Source organism: Macaca fascicularis, chromosome 3 (assembly GCF_037993035.2).
Source record: "Macaca fascicularis isolate 582-1 chromosome 3, T2T-MFA8v1.1".
NCBI lineage: Eukaryota > Metazoa > Chordata > Mammalia > Primates > Cercopithecidae > Macaca > Macaca fascicularis.
This window is the reverse complement of record NC_088377.1, coordinates 198,879,058-198,898,792: the sequence shown is the minus strand read 5'-3', so window position 1 is coordinate 198,898,792 and position 19,735 is coordinate 198,879,058. Positions and strand designations below refer to the sequence as shown.

The following is a 19,735-nucleotide window of genomic DNA, read 5'->3' as shown; positions in this document are numbered from 1 at the left end:
ACACAGACGGAGGCACAGACACGAGGGCTGATGTGAACGTCAAACATCAGCAAATAGAGCAACAAGCAGAGGGCAGGGGGGTCTCCCTTCTCCAGCTGCCTCCGGGTCCTCCCTCACCAGCCACATGACAAAGCTGAATAGGAATGGGTTCTGGAACCTGGAACGTGGCTGTGAGTTACCACAGGAGCACAGGCGCTGGCCACATGTCAGGCACACCAGCCATCCCCGAGCCTGGCAGAGAGGAGCTCCAAGGAGATTCGAGCTGGGGACAAAGGTGGGAAGCAACGCAGAATCCCACGTGGCAGAATCCAGGCAGGGAGGTGCCTGTTGCAGCAGTGATGCTGGGACCAGGCTGCAGCCTCCTGGCGATCCACAGCCTGGGCCTCCTGGCGATCCACGGGCGCCCGTGCAGCACTGGGGTGAGACGTTTCCTGATGTCGCCGTGCACCGGAGTCGGTAAATTCACTTCTGCTCCAGGCTCTTCCTATTCCCTGTACTTCCCTCTCCCGGCTTTCCCGTCAGCCTCGCATGACTCCGATTACAGGAAGGACGGCCTCCTCTCTCCGCCCTTGAGAACAGTCTCTGAGGGCTTTCCAGAAAAGTCAGGAACAGACCAGGGTTTCTGAGGGCTTCCGAGCACCCTTGCATGGTGAGCATTTGAATCCTCAGGTGCCATCGTCCCATTTTATGGGCAAGGCACGTGGGTATTGGAGAGATGGCATCACTTACCCAGGAAAGCTCGGATGACACCAGGATCTAAAACACGTCGGTATGACCTCCTGCTCTTTGTGTCTGCCTGTGTCTTCATGCTATTGAAAATAAATAAATAAACAAAACTAAACTGTATCTCTGTGTGACATTGTTGAAGCTTGTAATCCTGGCGTGGCACGGCGAACCTGTGACACTTGGATGGTTTTGGGGGCTCTTGGTCCCAGCACCCTGGGGCACTTGAGTTCCCTCCTTGTCACTGCTGGGGAGTCGCCCAACCCGGTGAGAACATGCCTGTCCCAGGGAAGATGGCACCCTGGGGCCCATCATCTCGGGAGTTTCGTGGTACGAAGGTCTTCTTTGGATGGCACACACCTGCCTTCCTGAAACATGGACCCATCTGTCCCAGCTCTGCCCTTAGAATGGACCCATCTGTCCCAGCTCTGCCCTTAGAATGGACCCATCTGTCCCAGCTCTGCCCTTAGAATGGAGCCCCAGGGCCCGTCCAGGGATGCCCCTGCTGCACGTGCTCACCCCGGCTTCTCAGGGAAAAGGACAGAGTGTTTGGAATTGGAGGGCAGGCAGGGAATGCCCACAGAGTCCTAATACCACCCGAATTTTCATCCACCTCAACCCATTACCCAAAACGTGCTTATTTATGTGTGGCGTGGGGTGCCCCCGAATATGTGTTCTTTCATTTTTATGAGCCCTTGGGCCCCCACAGCCCAACATCAACTTCATCTCCTCACCTGTGCAAGACTTCTCTGTCCAGCAAAGCCACAGGGTCTGGAGGGTGTCCATGCTTAACAACCACGATGATGCCCACATCCACCCTCCGTCCTATGTGAAGGCTCTCGGTGTCCACACTCAATGACCACGATTATGCCCACATCCACCCTCTATCCTGTGTGAAAGCTCTCGGCGTCCACACTCAACGACCACGATGATGCCCACACTCAACGACCACGATGATGCCCACATTCACCCTCTGTTCAGCAGGTGCCACATCCACCCTCTGTCCTGTGTGAAGGCTCTCGGCATCCACACTCAACAACCACGATGAGGCCCACATCCACCCTCCATCCTGTGCGAAGGCTCTTGGCATCCACACTTGACCACAATGATGCCCACATCCACCCTCCAGTCAGCAGCAGCCACATCCACCCTCCGTCCTGTGTGAAAGCTCTCGGCGTCCACACTCAACGACCACGATGATGCCCACACTCAACGACCACGATGATGCCCACACTCAACGACCATGATGATGCCCACATTCCACCCTCCGTTCAGCAGATGCCGGGTCCTGTGTGAAGCTCTCACGTGCTGACCTGTAGTCTTTGTGGTCCGTGAGACTCAGAGGCTCGTAGCGTGTCCAGATTCACATGGCTAGTGAATATAAGGCGTGAACCATATTTCTTACCGTTTGTTATGGATAGTTGCGATTGTTGGAGGCAATTCATTTGATCAGTGTTTACATCTTATGAACTGTTTCAGAGTGATTATCAAAGAGCATACCTTCTTGAAATTGAAATAATGCATCTCTAAATGAAATAAGTAGACACAAATTTTAAAGCAAGGTGAAATGCAAGATAATTTTGAGACACATCTCAGTCATCAGGTATCAGGTGGTTCCAGGAAACCCCAGCGTCCCTCAACCTGGTCACAGCTTTTCTAAGACAAGAGCTCATAGCCAGTAGTCTCAGCCCTCCCAGGATGTTCTCAAGCGCGCCAGCCCAGCAGAGCCTCCGAGAAATCCTGAACTAAAGAAACTTGCTTCATTTTGCTTCCTGCAGACTTCCCTGACCACGACGTCATTGCTTCCACATCCCCCCTCATCCTGGGGATCCCTCTGTGCAGAACACAGGAGCTGCCCGCCGTCGATGCCCTAAATCCACACAGAGCAGGATGGAGGAGAGTTGCTTCCTAGCACAGTCACGTTTGCTTGAGGGCCTCTAAACCGTGTATGTTAGAATGTCAGCATCTCTCAGGCGTTGCTCTCCATTGAGTAATTACCAGTGAGCCCCAAGATTGACATTCTTAAAAATTCAAAGTTAGGGTTCTCTTTGCCCTGTCTGGCTTAGCAGAATGCAGGCAGAGGAAGCAACACCTGTCTTTAAAACCACCCATGGAAGGCAGAACTTTTCCAAACCTACAGTAACGTGTACTTTTAAGGACAAAGCTGGATTTGAAACGTGAAGTTGATGGTGACAAAGCCAACAGGCTGAGTTGGAGTCAGCATCGTCTCCTCCTGCATCCCCCGTCTGGACCATTCCCAGATGCTGACCAAGGATCGGGACACAGACCGAAGGTTATGGATCATCCCAAAGCACCTTCCTTCTATCTCTGGCTGTTGATGCTCATCTGAAGCTCCTCCTTGGGGTGGGTCCACAGGTGTTTCTTCTCTGTCGGTAATCAGCGAATTCCAGGAAGAAGGCACAAGCGTGAGAAAGGCTGTGATGGGAAAGACGGCTGTGTCTGCCCCAAGCCCGTGCACTCCTTGGGGGGTTAGAAGTGTCCCCCTCATCTCCGCCTCCCTGTCACACAGCCTTTCCCCACTGTGGAGCTATGTCGGGGTCCACATTTCCCTCCGCTTCTAAGGATGTCATTGGACTGAGAGCTTGTCCTAGCCTGTGTGACCTTAACTCGACCACATCTGCAAAGACCCTATTTCCAAATAAGACCACATTCACGGGTTGCAGGTGGACATGGATTTGGGGGTACATGATTCTACCCAGTACAATGGCTAAGAAGAAAAAATACCTTTTCCAAACAGCTAATTGGCACCCACATGACATGGTGATGGGTCAAGAGTCTGTTTGGAGGTCACTGGGAGGCTGGGAGCAGAGGAGCCAGGAGGGCCCCAAGGTCCTCAACAAGAAATGCTGTACGGGGGCCCATGGGTCCAGAAAGAAGGAGCCTGGAAGAGGGGTTCAGGGGAAGTCCCCTCAGTGAGCATGGGGCATCAAGGTCACTCCACGCACACCAGCCTCTCCCCCAGCATGGCACCGTGAGGCCCCGTCAACTCCCCTTCCTGTGGGGCCCACAGCACTTCTGTCCATGCTGCAGCTGTGGGCAAAGCCCAGAACGTGCACGAAAATCCACAGAGGGTCACTACCTACTGCACACACGGCGCTTTCCTGCAGTGAATCAGCTCTATATGGACACTGGATGCAAATCCACAGAGGGTCACCACCTACTGCACACACGGCGCTTTCCTGCAGCGAATCAGCTCTGTATGGACACTGGATGCATTTCAAGAATTTGATTTCCAAAATTTGACTTACATCAAGAAATTCCTAAAAATAAATTCATTACCTAAAGGAAGATGTACCCCAAATTAATTCCTTGTCTGTGAGTGCCCTTCAAATCGTTCAGCTTAATTCCTGGTCCTTACTCCATCTCAGAGGGGTCTGTGGAAGTCTGAGCGACAGTTCAGAAATCAGTGTTACTAGTAAGTGGTAAACTGGCCTAGAAATAAAACATACCTCAAGGAAAGAATACCCATTTGGGGTTGAGGGTGTCATTTTGTCATATAAACACTTTTTTTTAAAGTGTGGAACAATTTTAAAGGAAGAATGGAAAGGAAACTTAAGTATGGGACAATCTTGTGCTACATCATTTGAAGTCATCTCAAGATCTTAGAAACATTTCCACTGTCCTCTATGCTGGTCATTCTGGGATCGTATCTGGAATATGATGTTCATTCTGGGATCATAAATTCAAAAAGGGTGCTGACATCCAAAACACAAAAGAAAAAGAAACCAGAGAGTTTGGTGGAAACAGCCAGGGTGGTGAGAGTCGTGAACATCACTGCAGGAGGCAGGAAAAGCCGTCCTCGGCATCGAGCTCCCTCTTCCATGCACGCCGCCGCTGTCCGCCCAGACGTCACACAGGAACTTGGCCTCAGCTGGCGTCTGGACTTCGTGGTGCATAAAACTTCCTTTTTAAAATCCTAAGACTCTAGATCTCAAGGAGGGTTAATAATATTCTAATAAATTTTAAATTAGGAACACGAGTTTGGCTTTGTGAGGTTTTACTATTTTGTTCAATGCTTCTAAATAAGGAGTCTTAACACCTTGTACCCCTCTGTTGACACCCCCAGGTGTTGAGCGCTGGTTGCTGTAAACACTCTGCTTGAGGAGGCTGAATGTCAGGAAGGAAGGGGAGAAGAGGCAGGGGTCCGTGGTCTACTCCTGGATCCCTGCGGCTCTGGGTACCTGTCAGATAGCCTTTCTCTAGAAAGCCTTTCTCTAGAAAGTGTATTTTAATCTGCAAAGATGCCTCCCACCTGCCAAATGGGGCCACCTTGAGTGAAAGACACACCCATTGGAGGGGATATCCGAGTCCAGCTGGCGTAAGGAAAGGGGGCTGGGGGAAGAAAGGAAGTCCCATTTACTGAGCTCTTTGGTGCCAGACCCTGGGCAGGCACTTCCCATATGGGATCTCATTTGGCTGAGCCACTGGCCCTGGGATGAAGCCGTCATGAGCCTCCCATCATTCCACCTCATGGGGTCCCCGGAGGCGTCAGATTCCTAGAGGCAGACAGTAGAGGGCAGTGGCCAGGGCTCAGGGAGGGGACACTGGGGAGGGGCCTGATGGGGACAGGGTTTCCGTTTGGGAAGATGAGAATGCCCTGAAGAGTGTGGTGATGGTGACGGTTGCAGAGTGGGGAGAAGGCCCTTACTGCCCTGCACTGTGCACTTACAAATGGTAAATTATATGTTAAATATGTTTTACTACAATTAAAATAGAGATATATAGAGCAAGCCCAATTCTACCCCGGATGAAGCTGTGGCCCAGAGAGCCATAAGGACCCACCCAGGTCCACACGGCTAGTGGGAGGCAGAGCCCATTCTAGACCCAGACGTGTGTAGTGCCAGGATGTATCTTCACCACGCATGCTCCTTACAGACGAAGAAGGCACAGTGATTCAGACGAAGAAGGCACAGTGATTCATGAACACATCTCTATAAACAGAAAAGAGAGATCCGGCTGCGGTGACCTCGGCATGTCCAGAGTAGGCGTTGTTTACCAAAATCCACGTGTGCTTAGACTCAAGGGACAGAATATGTGAAAGTCAAACTCCTCAGAGACGGGCAATAAAGTGACACTTTTTCCAGGTGCCAAGACTTCCCCATGGGGAAGCAAGGTCTGCAGCTTCCCGGGGATGTGGCCCCGCAGCACGTCCCTGGCACAGTCATGTCCTGGTGCACAGGGCAGCTGTCACAGAGAAGCCCCTGTAGGCGGGACTGTAGCTGGAGGATAATGACTGCCACGGAGGCAGGGGAGGGGGCGCAGGCATCGACAGTCCATTGCGGACCACCTCCCTACCGCCTGCCCCTGCTGTGCCGCCTTCCACCACACCCTGTGCTACGCGGCTCGTGTCAACCGAAAGGAGTTGGCCACCCGCCATCCCCCTTTCCTATCTTTAGAAAGAGCTGCAGAATTATGTGCTCTTCTTCCAGAGGGAGCTTCTGTGTGTCACCACCAAACACTGGCTGTGCCCAGGAGATACACAACAGCTGTTTCTAAACCAGAAATGTAGGCAGCGTGGTCTGTCACGATCAGGTGCAGAGTGGATGTCTGCAGATGTGACATGGAAAACCAGGGCCCTGGAGCCCAGGCACGGGGACAGCCACCGCGGGAACTGACTCCCCATATGGGAGGCTCAGCCAAGAGGACGACTGCAGAGTCTAGCCTTGCCTCTCCTGTCTGACGAACAGGCTGCCTTTCAGGATGGAATCAGACACAAAGCAGCTCCCCTGACCCCCAGGGAGAGCACAAAGCGCTCGCTGAAGTCAGCAGGTGTCCCGCTGGCATCGGATGCGTGCTGACTCTTATTGTATCAACACTTTACCAAGAAAAAGGTGCACTATCAGTTTCTAGTTTCCGCTTTCTAAAAGTATTCTGTGATGAAGCCTCAGCTGGGGGGATACGTTTTCTCATTTCCAAATTGATAGGCTTGATGTAAATACAGCTTTTTATTATTTGGCATCTGTAGATCATAGTTCTTACTATGGTTAAGAAAAAAACCTGAACTTGGAACTGCGGAAGACCCAAAGAATTTAAAGGTGTTTCCTTCCAACTGCCTGCCAGTCACTGGCGACAAGGCTGAGGTGCAGGAGAATGACAGTTCAGAGCTGACTGTCACCATGCAGGGCCACCCACCACCCAGTACCAGTGGCTTGTCTGCCTCTCTGTCCGCCTGTCTGTCTGCCTCTCTGTCCGCCTGTCTGCCTGCCTCCCTGTCTTGTCACTGTCTGCCTGTCTGTCTGCCTGACTGTCTTGTCTGTCTGCCTGCCTGTCTGCCTGTCTTGTCTCTGGCTGGCTGTCTGTCTGCCTGACTGTCTTGTCTGTCTGCCTGCCTGTCTGCCTGTCTTGTCTCTGGCTGGCTGTCTGCCTGCCTGTCTTGTCTGTCTGCCTGCCTGTCTTGTCTGCCTGTCTGTCTGTGTATCTGTCTGTCTGCCTGTCTTGTCTGTCTGCCTGCCTGGCTGCCTGACTGTCTTATCTGTCTGCCTGCCTCTCTGTCCGCCTGTCTGTCTGCCTTTCTGTCTGCCTGTCTGCCTGCCTCCCTGTCTTGTCACTGTCTGCCTGCCTGTCTGCCTGTCTTGTCTGTCTGCCTGCCTGTCTTGTCTGCCTGTCTGTCTGTGTATCTGTCTGTCTGTGTATCTGTCTGTCTGCCTGCCTGGCTGCCTGACTGTCTTATCTGTCTGCCTGCCTCTCTGTCCGCCTGTCTGTCTGCCTTTCTGTCTGCCTGTCTGCCTGCCTCCCTGTCTTGTCACTGTCTGCCTGTCTTGTCTCTGTCTGCCTGTCTGCCTGCCTCCCTGTCTTGTCACTGTCTGCCTGTCTTGTCTCTGTCTGCCTGTCTGCCTGCCTCCCTGTCTTGTCACTGTCTGCCTGTCTTGTCTCTGTCTGTCTGTCTGCCTGCCTGCCTGTCTGCCTGTCTTGTCTCTGGCTGCCTGTCTTGTCTGCCTGTCTTGTCTGCCTGTCTGTCTGTGTATCTGCCTGTCTGCTGTGTCAGCCACTGCACTGGTCCAGGCAGGGGTGGGTGGGAAGATGGCAGACCTGGATTCCACACCATGCACTGTCTCTGGGCAGCTTCCTTGATCAGCGCAGGATGACCTTCTGGCATCACCGTCAGTACCACCAGCAAGCAAACCTCAGAGCATCCAGAGATGACCCTGGCCTAGCCTCGGTAGAGGGGATGGCCCCACACCACCTAACTTTTAAAAATGTTTAAATCCTCCAAAGATGGCATCTGCTCAGCCCGAGCTGGTTCACGGCCCCCAGCTACTCACAACCGTTGTAATGTTCCCTCGGCATGTGGGAGGCAGGGCCCTGAGTCTCCAGGACAGGCCCAGCGTCCAGCAGCGGGGGCCCTGAGTCTCCAGGACAGATGTGGCGTCCAGCAGCGGGGGCCCTGAGTCTCCAGGACAGACTCAGCATCCAGCAGCAGGGGCCCTGAGTCTCCAGGACAGACGTGGCGTCCAGCAACAGGGGCCCTGAGTCTCCAGGACAGGCCCAGCATCCAGCAGCGGGGGCCCTGAGTCTCCAGGACAGGCCCAGTGGCCAGCAGCGGGGGCCCTGAGTCTCCAGGACAGGCCCAGTGGCCAGCAGCGGGGGCCCTGAGTCTCCAGGACAGATGTGGCGTCCAGCAGCGGGGGCCCTGAGTCTCCAGGACAGACTCAGCATCCAGCAGCAGGGGCCCTGAGTCTCCAGGACAGGCCCGGTGTCCAGTAGCAGGGGCCCTGAGTCTCCAGGACAGGCCCAGTGGCCAGCAGCAGGGGCCCTGAGTCTCCAGGACAGATGTGGCGTCCAGCAGCGGGGGCCCTGAGTCTCCAGGACAGACTCAGCATCCAGCAGCGGGGGCCTGAGTCTCCAGGACAGATGTGGCGTCCAGCAGCGGGGGCCCTGAGTCTCCAGGACAGACCCAGTGTCTGGCAGCCTCCTTTCTTGTCAGATGTGTCCAGCCTGGGGCCACAGTGTCTGCTCTCGGTCTGTGGTTACCTTAAGTGGTCTGACTCCAAGAGCATAAGAATGTCCCCCAGTCCTTGCGGCTCCCTAGTGTGGGTGAAGACTCAGCTTGGCCATCACCCTGTTCCACCCCCGGACGGTGGCTGACGTGAGAGGGAACCGTCTGCAGATCTCACTGACTCTGGAGTGAAGAGGCTCAGGAGGTTAGCAGAGGGAAGTGACTTCGGAGCCTGCTACCTCACAGTTGGGTTGATTTTAAGGCATGTTACTGGATTAAAGGGAAGCACGAGAGTGGTGTTCTTAGTTAATTTCTTAGGAAAAACTTGATTTTTCATGTCCGTGATTGATAAGTACTTTAACCACATGCCCGAGACTTTCTAGGACATTGTTATATTTCAAAGGTTTGGTCTTGCTGGATGTTTTTCATTCATAAATTCACAAACCTTTAAAGGTGAAAGAAACTGTTTCTCACGTTATCTTATCTAAATTTTGGGTTTGAAACCTGTGACCGTGAAGCTTATCCGTGGTTCTGCTCGAGACAGTGCAAAGATGGTCAGTTGGTCTCTCGCCACACACGTGCAGAATTTAAAATGGGACTCAAATAGAAAGGACTCAAATAGAAAGGACAGGTCCAAGTTTCCTTTCCGACTGATTCTTACGGCTCCCAGCTGAGAACAGCAGGCTCTGCTGCTCCTGTGTGTGATTGCTTCCCAGCCTCCACCCAGCTCCTCCCCTCCCCACTCCTCCTCCACCTGGGACTCCTCCTCCATCTGGGACTTCTCCACCAGCAGTATTTCTGCCCAGGAGGAAGAGCAAGCCTCAGAACGAGAAGGACTTGCCACTCCACCGAAGTCAGGTCTCCGTTCTCTGGGAAAGACTCACAGCCTGCTTGTGTGCGAGCAGACCCCGTGTGGCTTGGTGTGGCCACCCTGCCTCGTAGGGGTTCCCACAGTGGGAATGTACTTCCTCTTCCTCTTCCTCTTCCTCTCTCGCTTCACAACTGGATCTGATGCATTTATGTCAGGTCCTGATCTTGAAAAGGAAAGGCCGCCCAGTGCGGCAGCTCCCCGCAAGGAGACCAGGCGCATGTTTAACCGGGAACGCAAGCACAGGCAGAGGCCACAAGGAGTCTCAGTGACGCCTGGGCCAGGTGACTTCCTGTGCGGGTCCAATGCCTGATCACAAAGGTACCCACGGTGGTCACACAAAGGCTGGGTGGAGAGGAAGTCCAGTGTGTGAGTGTGCATTCCCACTGTGGGAACCCCTGCGCGGCAGGGTGGCCACACCAAGCCACACGGGGTCTGCTCGCACACAAGCAGGCTGTGAGTCTTTCCCAGAGGACGCAGACCTGACTTCGGTGGAGTGGCAAGTCCTTCTCGTTCTGAGGCTTGCTCTTCCTCCTGGGTAGAAATACTGCTGGTGGAAAAGTCCTGAGGTTGCTGCGGCTGCTCCTCCACCCTGGGATGGGGCTGCGAGGTGGCATAGGCGTCAATCTGACGGCAGCACAGGGGGGTTCCTCCTGCCACCCCCTCATCAGCCTTTCCATCAGCACTGCTGACGTGTGTGTGGGCTACGTCGCCTCACCATGTCATCCCTAAATGAATCCCACACTGACATATTTGTTTCCAAAAAACAAAAGCCAGATGGACAGCATCACAAAGGTTTTGTCACCCTGCGCTGGGTTATATTACCGTGTCCAAAGGTGCGCAGCGTGGCCTGGAGCCGTGACTCTCACGGAACCAGAGCTGTGAAGGCTGAAGCTTTATTTCTTAGGACTGTCTTCTAGGCAGGGTGAGAGCAGGGTTGAAGGGTTTCCCCTGCAAAAGATGTCACACACGCTATCTCTTCCTCTTTAATCTGTTTCAGACCACACAGTTTAACTTCCCGGCGTTGGTGAGCTCCTAAGGAGTGAAATGCAAGTGTTTTCCCATTAACTGACTCCTCATCCTTTTAAATTTAGCTGCGTCGTCTTTATAAGGCTAAACCTCTGTTCAGCCCACGAGAGGACACTCACAACAGAAATGAGCAGAAACGAGCTGTGCAGCAGAACTGCGCGGGCCCTGCACCTGCTCTGGAGGAAATGCGTCTTCATGGCAACCGCTGCAGCAGGATGCAGTTACTATGCTTGGTTTTGTTTGTTTGTTTTGTTTTGTTTTGTTTTTGAGACAGTCTGGAGTTCAGTGGCACGATCTCAGCTCACTGCAAGCTCCGCCTCCCGAGTTCACGCCATTCTCCTGCCTCAGCCTCCTGAGTGGCTGGGACTACAGGCACCCGCCACCACGCCCAGCTAATTTTTTGTATTTTTAGTAGAGACAGGTTTTCACCGTGTTAGCCAGGATGGTCTCAATCTCCTGACCTTGTGATCCGCCCACCTTCACCTCCCAAAGTGCTGGGATTACAGGCGTGAGCCACCACGCCCGGCTATGTTTGTTTGTTTTTTTTTTTTTAACTGAACACTTGTCTGTACATTTAAGCAAGTCCTGGAGGACTTCTGCCATGCGAACCTTTGATAACATTTTCTTTCCGTTATTTTTTTTTTACATAAATATCCAAACGGCCTCTTAGAAATGTGAATTGTCTTCAATGAAGCATCTGTTAGATGCCATGGAGGCTAGAAAAGGTAACTGGTCTAGGATGGAGTCTTTAAAGAAATGATCGTCTGGCAGAGGAAAGACATAATGGCAAAGACAGGACTAATACAGGCAGGAAGGGACGCATCACAAAAGATCTAAGTAGAAGGAGGAGAAGCTTTCCTTCTGAAGGGGCCCAGGGATGTTTTGTAGAGAAAATGGCCTGGGGTTTCGGTATTTCAGTTTTTTGTTTTGTTTTTCAGAGATGGGATCTCACTGTGTTGCCCAGGCTGGTCCTGAACTCCTGGGCTCAAATGATCCTCCTCAGCCTCCCAAGTAGCTGGGACTATAGGTGCACACCACCACATCCAGCTCAAATGTTTCAGTATTTCAGATTGATCATCTTTCCTTAAATCAGATCTTAGTGGAGCTTCAAAAGAGCTTTTTTTAAGAGAGAGAGAGAGAGAGAGAGAGAGAGTGTGTGTGTGTGTGTGTGTGTGTGTGTGTGTGTGTGTGTGTTTGAGACAGTCTCGTTCTGTCACCCAGGCTGGCATGCAGTGGCATGATCTCAGCTCACTGCAACCTCTGTACCTCTTATACCTCCCAGGTACAAGCAGTTCTCCTGCCTCAGCCTCCCAAGTAGCTGGGATTACAGGCACCCACCAATACGTCTGGCTAATTTTCTATTTTTAGTAAAGACAGGGTTTTGCCATGTTGGCAAGGCTGGTCTCGAAGTCCTGACCTCAAGTGATTCGCCTGCCTCGGCCTCCTAAAGTGCTGGGATTAGAGGTGCAAGCCCCCACGCCCAGTTGCTGGGATTAGAGGTGCAAGCCCCCGCACCCAGTTATTTTTAATTGTATACGTTTAAGGTGTACAGCCTGATATTCTGACACACGCAGACATCATGAATGATGACCACAGTCAAGTTAATGAGTACATGTCTCGTCGCGTAGTTACCTTTTCTTTGTGTGTGATGAGAGAATCTGAAGTCTACTTTCCCGGCAAATCTCTGTGCCCAACACTCTTATTAACTACAGTCACCATGTTGAATGCCAGGTCTCCAGAATTCAGCCGTCCTCTACTGAAAGTTTCTACCTTTGGACCAATCGCTCCCCATTCAGCCCCCAGCCCCAGGCCCTGGGAGCCCCCCTTCTACTCCATCCCTGAGTTCATCCTTTTTAGGTGCCACATGTGATTGAGATCATGGGGTGCCTGTCCTTCTGTGTCCGGCTTATTTCATTTAACGTCATGTCCTCCAGGCTCATCCATGTTGTCAAAAATGACAGGAGTTCATTCTTTCTTAAGGCTGAATAATATTTCATTGTGTATATACCACATTTTCTTTATCCATTATCCATTGACAGACATGTGGGTTGTTCCGAATCTTTATCGTGAATAGTTCTGCAATAAACAAAGGGGTGCTGATGTTCCTTCCACACACCGATTTTATTTCCTTTGGGTCTATACCCAGAAGTGGGATTACTGGATCATACGGTGGTTCTGTGTAATTGTTTGAGGCTCTCCATACTGCTTTTTGTTTTTTGTTTTTTTTGAGACGGAGTTTTGCTCTTGTTGCCCAGGCTGGAGTGCAATGGCATGATCTCGGCTCACTGCAACCTCCGCCTCCCAGGTTCAAGAGATTCTCCTGCCTCAGCCTCCTGAGTAGCTGGGATTATAGGTGCACACTACCATACCCAGCTAATTTTTGTATTTTTAGTAGGGATGGGGTTTCACCATGTTGGTCAGGCTGGTCTCGAACTCCTGACCTCATGATCCGCCCTCCTTGGCCTCCCAAAGTGCTGGAATTACAGGTGTGAGCCACTGAGCTGGCTTTTTTTTTTTTTTTTTTTTTTTTGAGACAGAGTCTCACTCTGTTGCCCAGGCTGGAGTGCAGTGGTGCAATCTCGGCTCACTGCAACCTCCGCCTCCCAGGTTCAAGTGATTCTCCTGCCTCAGCCTCCCAAGTAGCTGGGATTACAGGCACCTGCCACCACGCCTGGCTAATTTTTGTATCTTTAGTAGAGACGGTGTTTCACCGTGTTGGTCAGGCTGGTCTCAAACTCCTGACCTCGTGATCCACCTGCCTTGGCCTCCCAAAGTGCTGGGATTACAGGTGTGAGCCACCATGCCCGGCCCTCCATACTGTTTTCTGTAAAGGCTGCCCTCACTCACATTGCTACCGTATAGTGTGTAAGTTTCCCTCTCCTCCACATCCTCTCCAACACTTGCCATCCTCCTCTTTTCGGTGGCAGCCATCCCGACAGGCACGAGGTGCCAGTGCCTGTGGTTGTGATTTGCATTTCCCTGATGACATTCAGCCCCTTTTCATGTACCTGTGGGCCATTTGTCTGTCTTCTTTGGAGAAATGTTTGTTCAGATCCCTTGCCCATTTTTAGTTGGGTCATTTGTTTTTTGTTTGTTTGCTGATTTTTTCTTAGCACTCAAAAAGGACCTAGAGTGAAGAGGCCCTGTGTTCCTCTCCATCGGTGTTGATAGGAAGCGTAGGCAGGGTGGCCATTGTTCCACACCTGTGGGTGATTTGATGGGTGAAGGAGAGAGTGAAGTTGCAGCGGGTGCATCTGTCACTAGGGCTGACATCACGAGGTACGGCAAACTGGTTGTTTTGAAACCACAGGAGCACGTCCCCTCGCAGTTCTGGAGCCTGGAAGTCTGAGATCCAGGTGTGAACAGGGCCACACTCTCCAAAGCCTGTGGGGGAAGATCCCACACGGCCCCTGCAACTTCCCGTGGCTGCCTGCCATCCGGGGTGTGGCTTGGGTGGCCACAACACTCCGTCTCTGCCTGTCTGCGCATGGCCACTCTCTGTGTCTGTGCCTTCTTGAGGTGTTTCCCTTTTCTTCCAAGGACACAGTCACGTTGGATTGGGACCCACTCTCGGCTCAGTTGCATCTGCAAAGATCCTGTTTCCAAATAAGGCCACATTCATAGGTACCGGGGTTAGGACGTCAGTATAGGCTGTGGGGAGGACAGCGTTGAACCTGTAACAAACAACAATATGGTTTTTAAATCTACAGTCAGTAAACTTACTGAGGTCAAATAACAGCCGAAGTCTGCATTTCTTGTTCATCGGATCACTGTCCAAATTACTGAATTTGTCCACTTGCTGCTGCTGAACAGCCATCAGGAGACCCCCACCGCAAGCTGCTGTGCCCCTGCTGGGCGCGTCGGGATGGGTTGGGCTCACAGAGCCTGGCTGCAGGCTTTAACCCCAGTGTTTGGTGGTCTCTGAGAACCATTGGGCTGACCACTTCCATTCCTGCTGGAATCATAAACAGCAAAGCGCAACGTCACTCCCCTCCCCACCCCAGGCCCACAGAGCTGGCACGGCTGGAGCCTTCAAGGGGGATGCCGAGGCATGGGGACGCTGCATTGAAGAAGCGTGTATAATGGGAGAGTGTCAGTTCTTCTCTGAAGTGTGGTGCCAGCTGTCCGCACTTGGGATCCGGCACTTGCGGCTTATTCTCAGTCCATGTTGGTGGCTTTGGTTCGATCCAGGGCTGGTGGTGGATGGTGGCACCTGCTTCTGCTCCAGGAGGGGTAACCCCAGACTCTAACCCTGTAGTCTGAGGGTGTCGTGGGTGGCTATGGAATCCCACAGTGCCCAGGGACACTCTGCCACCAGCCAAGGTCGGGGTTTGCCCCTCCAGCACCTCCAGCCAAGTGCCTGACACACAACAGGTGCTCGGGTATGCAGGTGTTTGGGTGTGCAGGCGTTCGGGTGTGCAGGGACTTGGCAGTGCAGGTGTTCGGGTGTGCAGGGGCTTGGCAGTGCAGGCGCTTGGGTGGACAGGTGTTCGGGTGTGCAGGGGCTTGGGTGGACAGGCGTTTGGGTGTGCAGGGGCTCGGCTGTGCAGGTGCTCAGGTGTGCAGGTGTTCAGGTGTGCAGGTGCTCAGATGTGTAGGTGCTCGGGTGTGCAGGTGTTCGGGTGTGCAGGTGCTCAGGTGTGCAGGTGCTTGGGTGTGCAGGTGCTCGGGTGTGCAGGGGTGTGCAGGTGCTCGGCTGTGCAGGTGCTTGGGTGTGCAGGTGCTTGGGTGTGCAGGTGCTCGGGTGTGCAGGTGTTCGGATGTGCAGGTGCTCAGTTGTGCAGGTGTTCAGGTGTGCAGGTGCTTGGCTGTGTAGGTGCTCCGGTGTGCAGGTGCTCGGGTGTGCAGGTGCTTGACTGTGCAGGTGCTCGGGTGTGCAGGTGTTCGGCTGTGCAGGGGCTCGGGTGTGCAGGGGCTCTGGTGTGCAGGTGTTCGGGTGTGCAGGTGCTTGGGTGGGCAGGTGTTTGGGTGTGCAGGTGTTCGGGTGTGCAGGTGCTCACTTGTGCAGGTGCTCTGCTGCGCAGGTGTTCAGCTGTGCAGGTGCTCGGCTGTGCAGGTGGCTTGGCTGTGTAGGTGCTCCAGTGTGCACGTGCTCGGGTGTGCAGGTGCTCAGGTGTGCAGGTGCTCGGTTGTGCAGGTGTTCAGGTGTGCAGGTGCTCGGCTGTGCAGGTGTTCGGCTGTGCAGGGGCTCGGATGTGCAGGGGCTCGGCTGCACAGGTGCTCGGCTGTGCAGGTGCTCACTTGTGCAGGTGTTCGGGTGTGCAGGTGTTCGGGTGTGCACGTGGCCATGGGGGCCATATTCTCTTACCCTTCACCAAACAGGAAGTGCTAGAAATGGTCATTTCTGGAATTCAACAATACAGTTTTGTAAACTGCCTATTCCAATGAACTGCATTAAGATCAAACAAGGACCCTGGGTCATTATTTACTTCCTGAAAGAAAGTTTTAGATTTCTCAAAGATTTGTGACACAAACCAACCTTAACTTGATTACGTCTGAAAATCCTGTATCCAAATGAGGTCACAGGTGCCAGGGGTGAGCACTTTCTGTATTTCACCTGTCAACAAAGACCAAGCCAATGAGAAAGAAAATAGTGAAACTTCTCCCCGATTAGAAATTGAACCTTACTTGACTGGGATTTTTACTGATATTCTGTATTCGTACCAAAATCCAAACGGATTTTTGCGATATGTTGTGAGGTTAACTGGTCAGGCGCTGCTGTTGAAGGCTGGAAACAGATGGAGAAATGCCGTAGTTTCCCTCCTAGATTGGGTTGCTATGTACCGATTCGAAGGAACACAAGATAATGTAATCAGATCCGTGAACAGCTTGTAATATTGGTGCCCAATAGGGCTGCCTATTTGTTTGATTTAGTAAATTCCCCTCTCTGCTTTTATACACAGTGACCTAAAAAGAAATATTATTCCCCAGAGTGCCTTTGGGATTGTTTGTTTAAATTAGGTTTCATTTGGATTTAATCTTAACCAAATCTTCAGAGAGCCGGGAAGGCGCCCCGTAATGAAGGGCGGATGCGAGAGCCAATGAGCGCGGCTTCCAGGCCGCGCGGATCCCCCCAGTCGATGGGGCTCCGTAATGTCACACTAGGGCGGCAAGGAGCCGAGTGCTGGATGATTAGTTTATGGTCTAGATCATTGTATTTTTATTACACTCATAAAATCTGTGTTTTTCCTCATTTTCGTAATGGCTTCCATGAGCTTCTCCACCTTCTGAAGGCACATTAAATTGTTATGTGATGGAAGTACCGATTTGGAGGAGCAGGTTTGAAAGCCTGAAAAGCTTAGTAAGAAACACGCTTTGAATTTTCATCTTGTTGTTGGATGGGCACTAAGGAGAAAGGAAGTGCGCGAATTTGAGCATAATTCATATTTATTTGTGGGCTTTTCGTAAATACTTCAGTTGGTTCCGTTAGCTTCCAGTGTAAATGATACACAGTGAGGTACCCCATTTCAGCCCCATGAGAACATAAATCAATATTAAAAGAGGAAAATATCATGTATATGTCTGATTTTTAAAATATAAATGTGGAATTCAGTAACATGCACTACGATGACAACATTTTATATTTGAGATATGAGGGTTTTTTAAATAACAAGATCTTAATTGGATTTTTGTATCTGTTTTTAAAAGAAATAGAAACTGTCTTGGATACCAAATTTACATCTAAATGCAGTTGCTTACAAACATTTCTGCCAAGTTAATATAACCCATTGCAGAAAAAGCAGACCCTCTTCACTCTATAATTTAATATGCTAATAAAAATCTACACATGCCACATCAGTGTGCCCCACAGGATTAATGGTTTTGGGTAATTAGGCTGTAAATGTTAAGATGGAGGCTTACAGCCACAAGTAGCCAGTTGTGTTTGCAAAGAAGCGAGGTCAGAGGGCTTTGTGTCTTTGTCATTTCTGTGTGTTTAAATGTGCTTTTGTTTATTGTGTTTCAATGTGGCTAATAAGAATTAGTAAATCAATTTGGTATTTGCTTTAATCTGAATAGTGTTGCCATATTTCAGTATAAACAAATGAAATTGCAGCAGTACAGTGCTGCTTTCCGTGATGTACTTTGAAAAGAAGCCTTTCGGAGACTGCTTCTGATAGGACAGCAGCTTCACAAAGCAAAACGTTTCTCTAGGTGAGCAAAATGATGCCAGCCACCAGCAAGCGAGGGTGTCGGCCGAGTTCCACTTGCACCACCTGGAGAAGCGCTGGCTGTTATGTGTGGCATTATAGAAAGTTTCCTTTACAGATCAAAAGTTGGAAAGCCACCCAGCTAAACCTAGAACTGAGGAAGCTCTAAATGGCATGGGATAAATTTGCGGGGATTTCTAATATTTCATGGAACATGCAAAGTATGGGCCAGTGCATTCAGAGACACTCAGGCAGCTGCAGAGTAAACATGTCTGAGAAAATGAAATAAATGTCCTATGAATGGAATAAATTTGGACTGTGCTTCCGAGTGCAGTAATTACACGTGTCACGCGGTGATGAGACAGTCACGCGGTGGCCACGGGCCTTCTTTGTCCACAGATGGTGTGGGAGAGCGGCTGCGTGGTGATCGTCATGCTGACGCCCCTCACAGAGAACGGCGTCCGGCAGTGCTACCACTACTGGCCAGATGAAGGCTCCAACCTCTACCACATCTATGAGGTACTCGGACCAGAACCACCCAGGCCAGGACCCGCCAGCTGGACGAGGAGCACTTGGGCCCCGCTCCTCCTCTGAATGGGATTCGTTACGGCCCCAGCAGCCTGGCCCCGTGCAGGGAGGCTCAGCGCCCCCCATGTTCAGGGGATGGAGGCTGAGCCACCCGCAAGGGCCATACTGCCCATGTGGATGCTTCACACGGCTGTATGGTCATGAACCAGACCCTGGGAATGTGATGTGGTTTTTATTTTTTAGATTTTCTAAATCCAAATGCTGACAGAGTAGAAAAAACATTTGCCTCACAGCATGGTCCTGGTCCCATATAACAGGCCTTTAAGTGGGGTCCGTCTTTAAAAAGAACCTGGCTCCCATCCTTGATGCCAGTGCCTGAGCCGTGTGGCTTCCCCGTGGCTCTGCTTGGAGTTTTGTGGCTGGATCATGTGACCTTTTTATTTGAAGATAACCTGCTGACCAGTTTATTTATCTCGCTGGATTTTCTGCCCATGTCAAGAATGAACTAAATAAACATAGGCAATTAAGCCAGCACTAGAATGCATGCTTTGATTCTGTTTGGCATTAAACGGAGTGAGAATGCCGAAGCTCCACAGGGGGAAGTGAGTTAGAGGCTTAAGTGTGAACCCTAAACCACACAGCTGTGGCTTTGGGGTTCCTGCAGAAACGCTTAGGCTGGGAAGTGCCTGTGCTCGGGTTCACATCAGCGCACCTCGTGAGCCTTTTGCTTTTCCTGCTCTAGATCCAGGCGTGCACATCACGATGGAGTCTCACTTAGAGTGGAACCATTTAGCAGAACACATAGTTGTGTCGCTGGTTTTGTTTAAAAGTGTAATTTTTCTCTGGTTCCTTTTTTTGAGGGTTTATATAACATGGACATGCAAAAGACAAAAAGTAGGATAGTTTTGGATTGTAACTTTTAAAAAAATTATGTGATGCTCAAGCCCCTAAATAACATTAAGCATACACACTCACACGGAGCTATCTTTAGCGTAAGTGTTAACATTGGGAAGGTGGGAGGGGGCCGTGAAGCCGAGGGAACCCCCCTGCGCTGTGAAATGGGGCCTCTTTGCGGCACCCCCTTCTCTCATCAGACATGGCCCTGGGCTCCTCAGTGCCTGCAGTTTGGTTCACGATGTCCACACCTGTCTCTGTCCCCCTCCCTCCTGCCCTCCCTACCTACCAGGTGAACCTGGTCTCCGAGCACATCTGGTGCGAGGACTTTCTGGTGAGGAGCTTCTATCTGAAGAACCTGCAGACCAACGAGACGCGCACCGTGACCCAGTTCCACTTCCTGAGTTGGTATGACCGAGGAGTCCCCTCCTCCTCAAGATCCCTCCTGGACTTCCGCAGGTATAACGCACAGCCCGCCGGCCGGGCAGGTGCGCTGAGTGCGCGGCGGAGGGGGAGTGATGCCAGGTCTCTGTGCTTCTAAGATGCCCCTCGCGCCAAGGGCAGTGTCTGTGTCAGCACCGCAGGGGA

General features: G+C 51.7%; 1 protein-coding gene across 10 annotated transcripts in view; it reads left to right on the top strand.

The window, feature by feature from the left end:
- PTPRN2 (protein tyrosine phosphatase receptor type N2) overlaps positions 1 to 19,735 on the top strand; it is a 1,017,982-nt gene that overhangs the window by 959,173 nt on the left and 39,074 nt on the right. For all 10 annotated transcript variants that reach the window (XM_045387364.2, XM_045387363.2, XM_045387365.2 and 7 more), the window contains 2 exons: positions 18,125 to 18,244; positions 19,440 to 19,606. In XM_045387364.2, the coding sequence (XP_045243299.2) occupies positions 18,125 to 18,244; positions 19,440 to 19,606 (287 nt within the window). The remainder of the gene's footprint in view (positions 1 to 18,124; positions 18,245 to 19,439; positions 19,607 to 19,735) is intronic.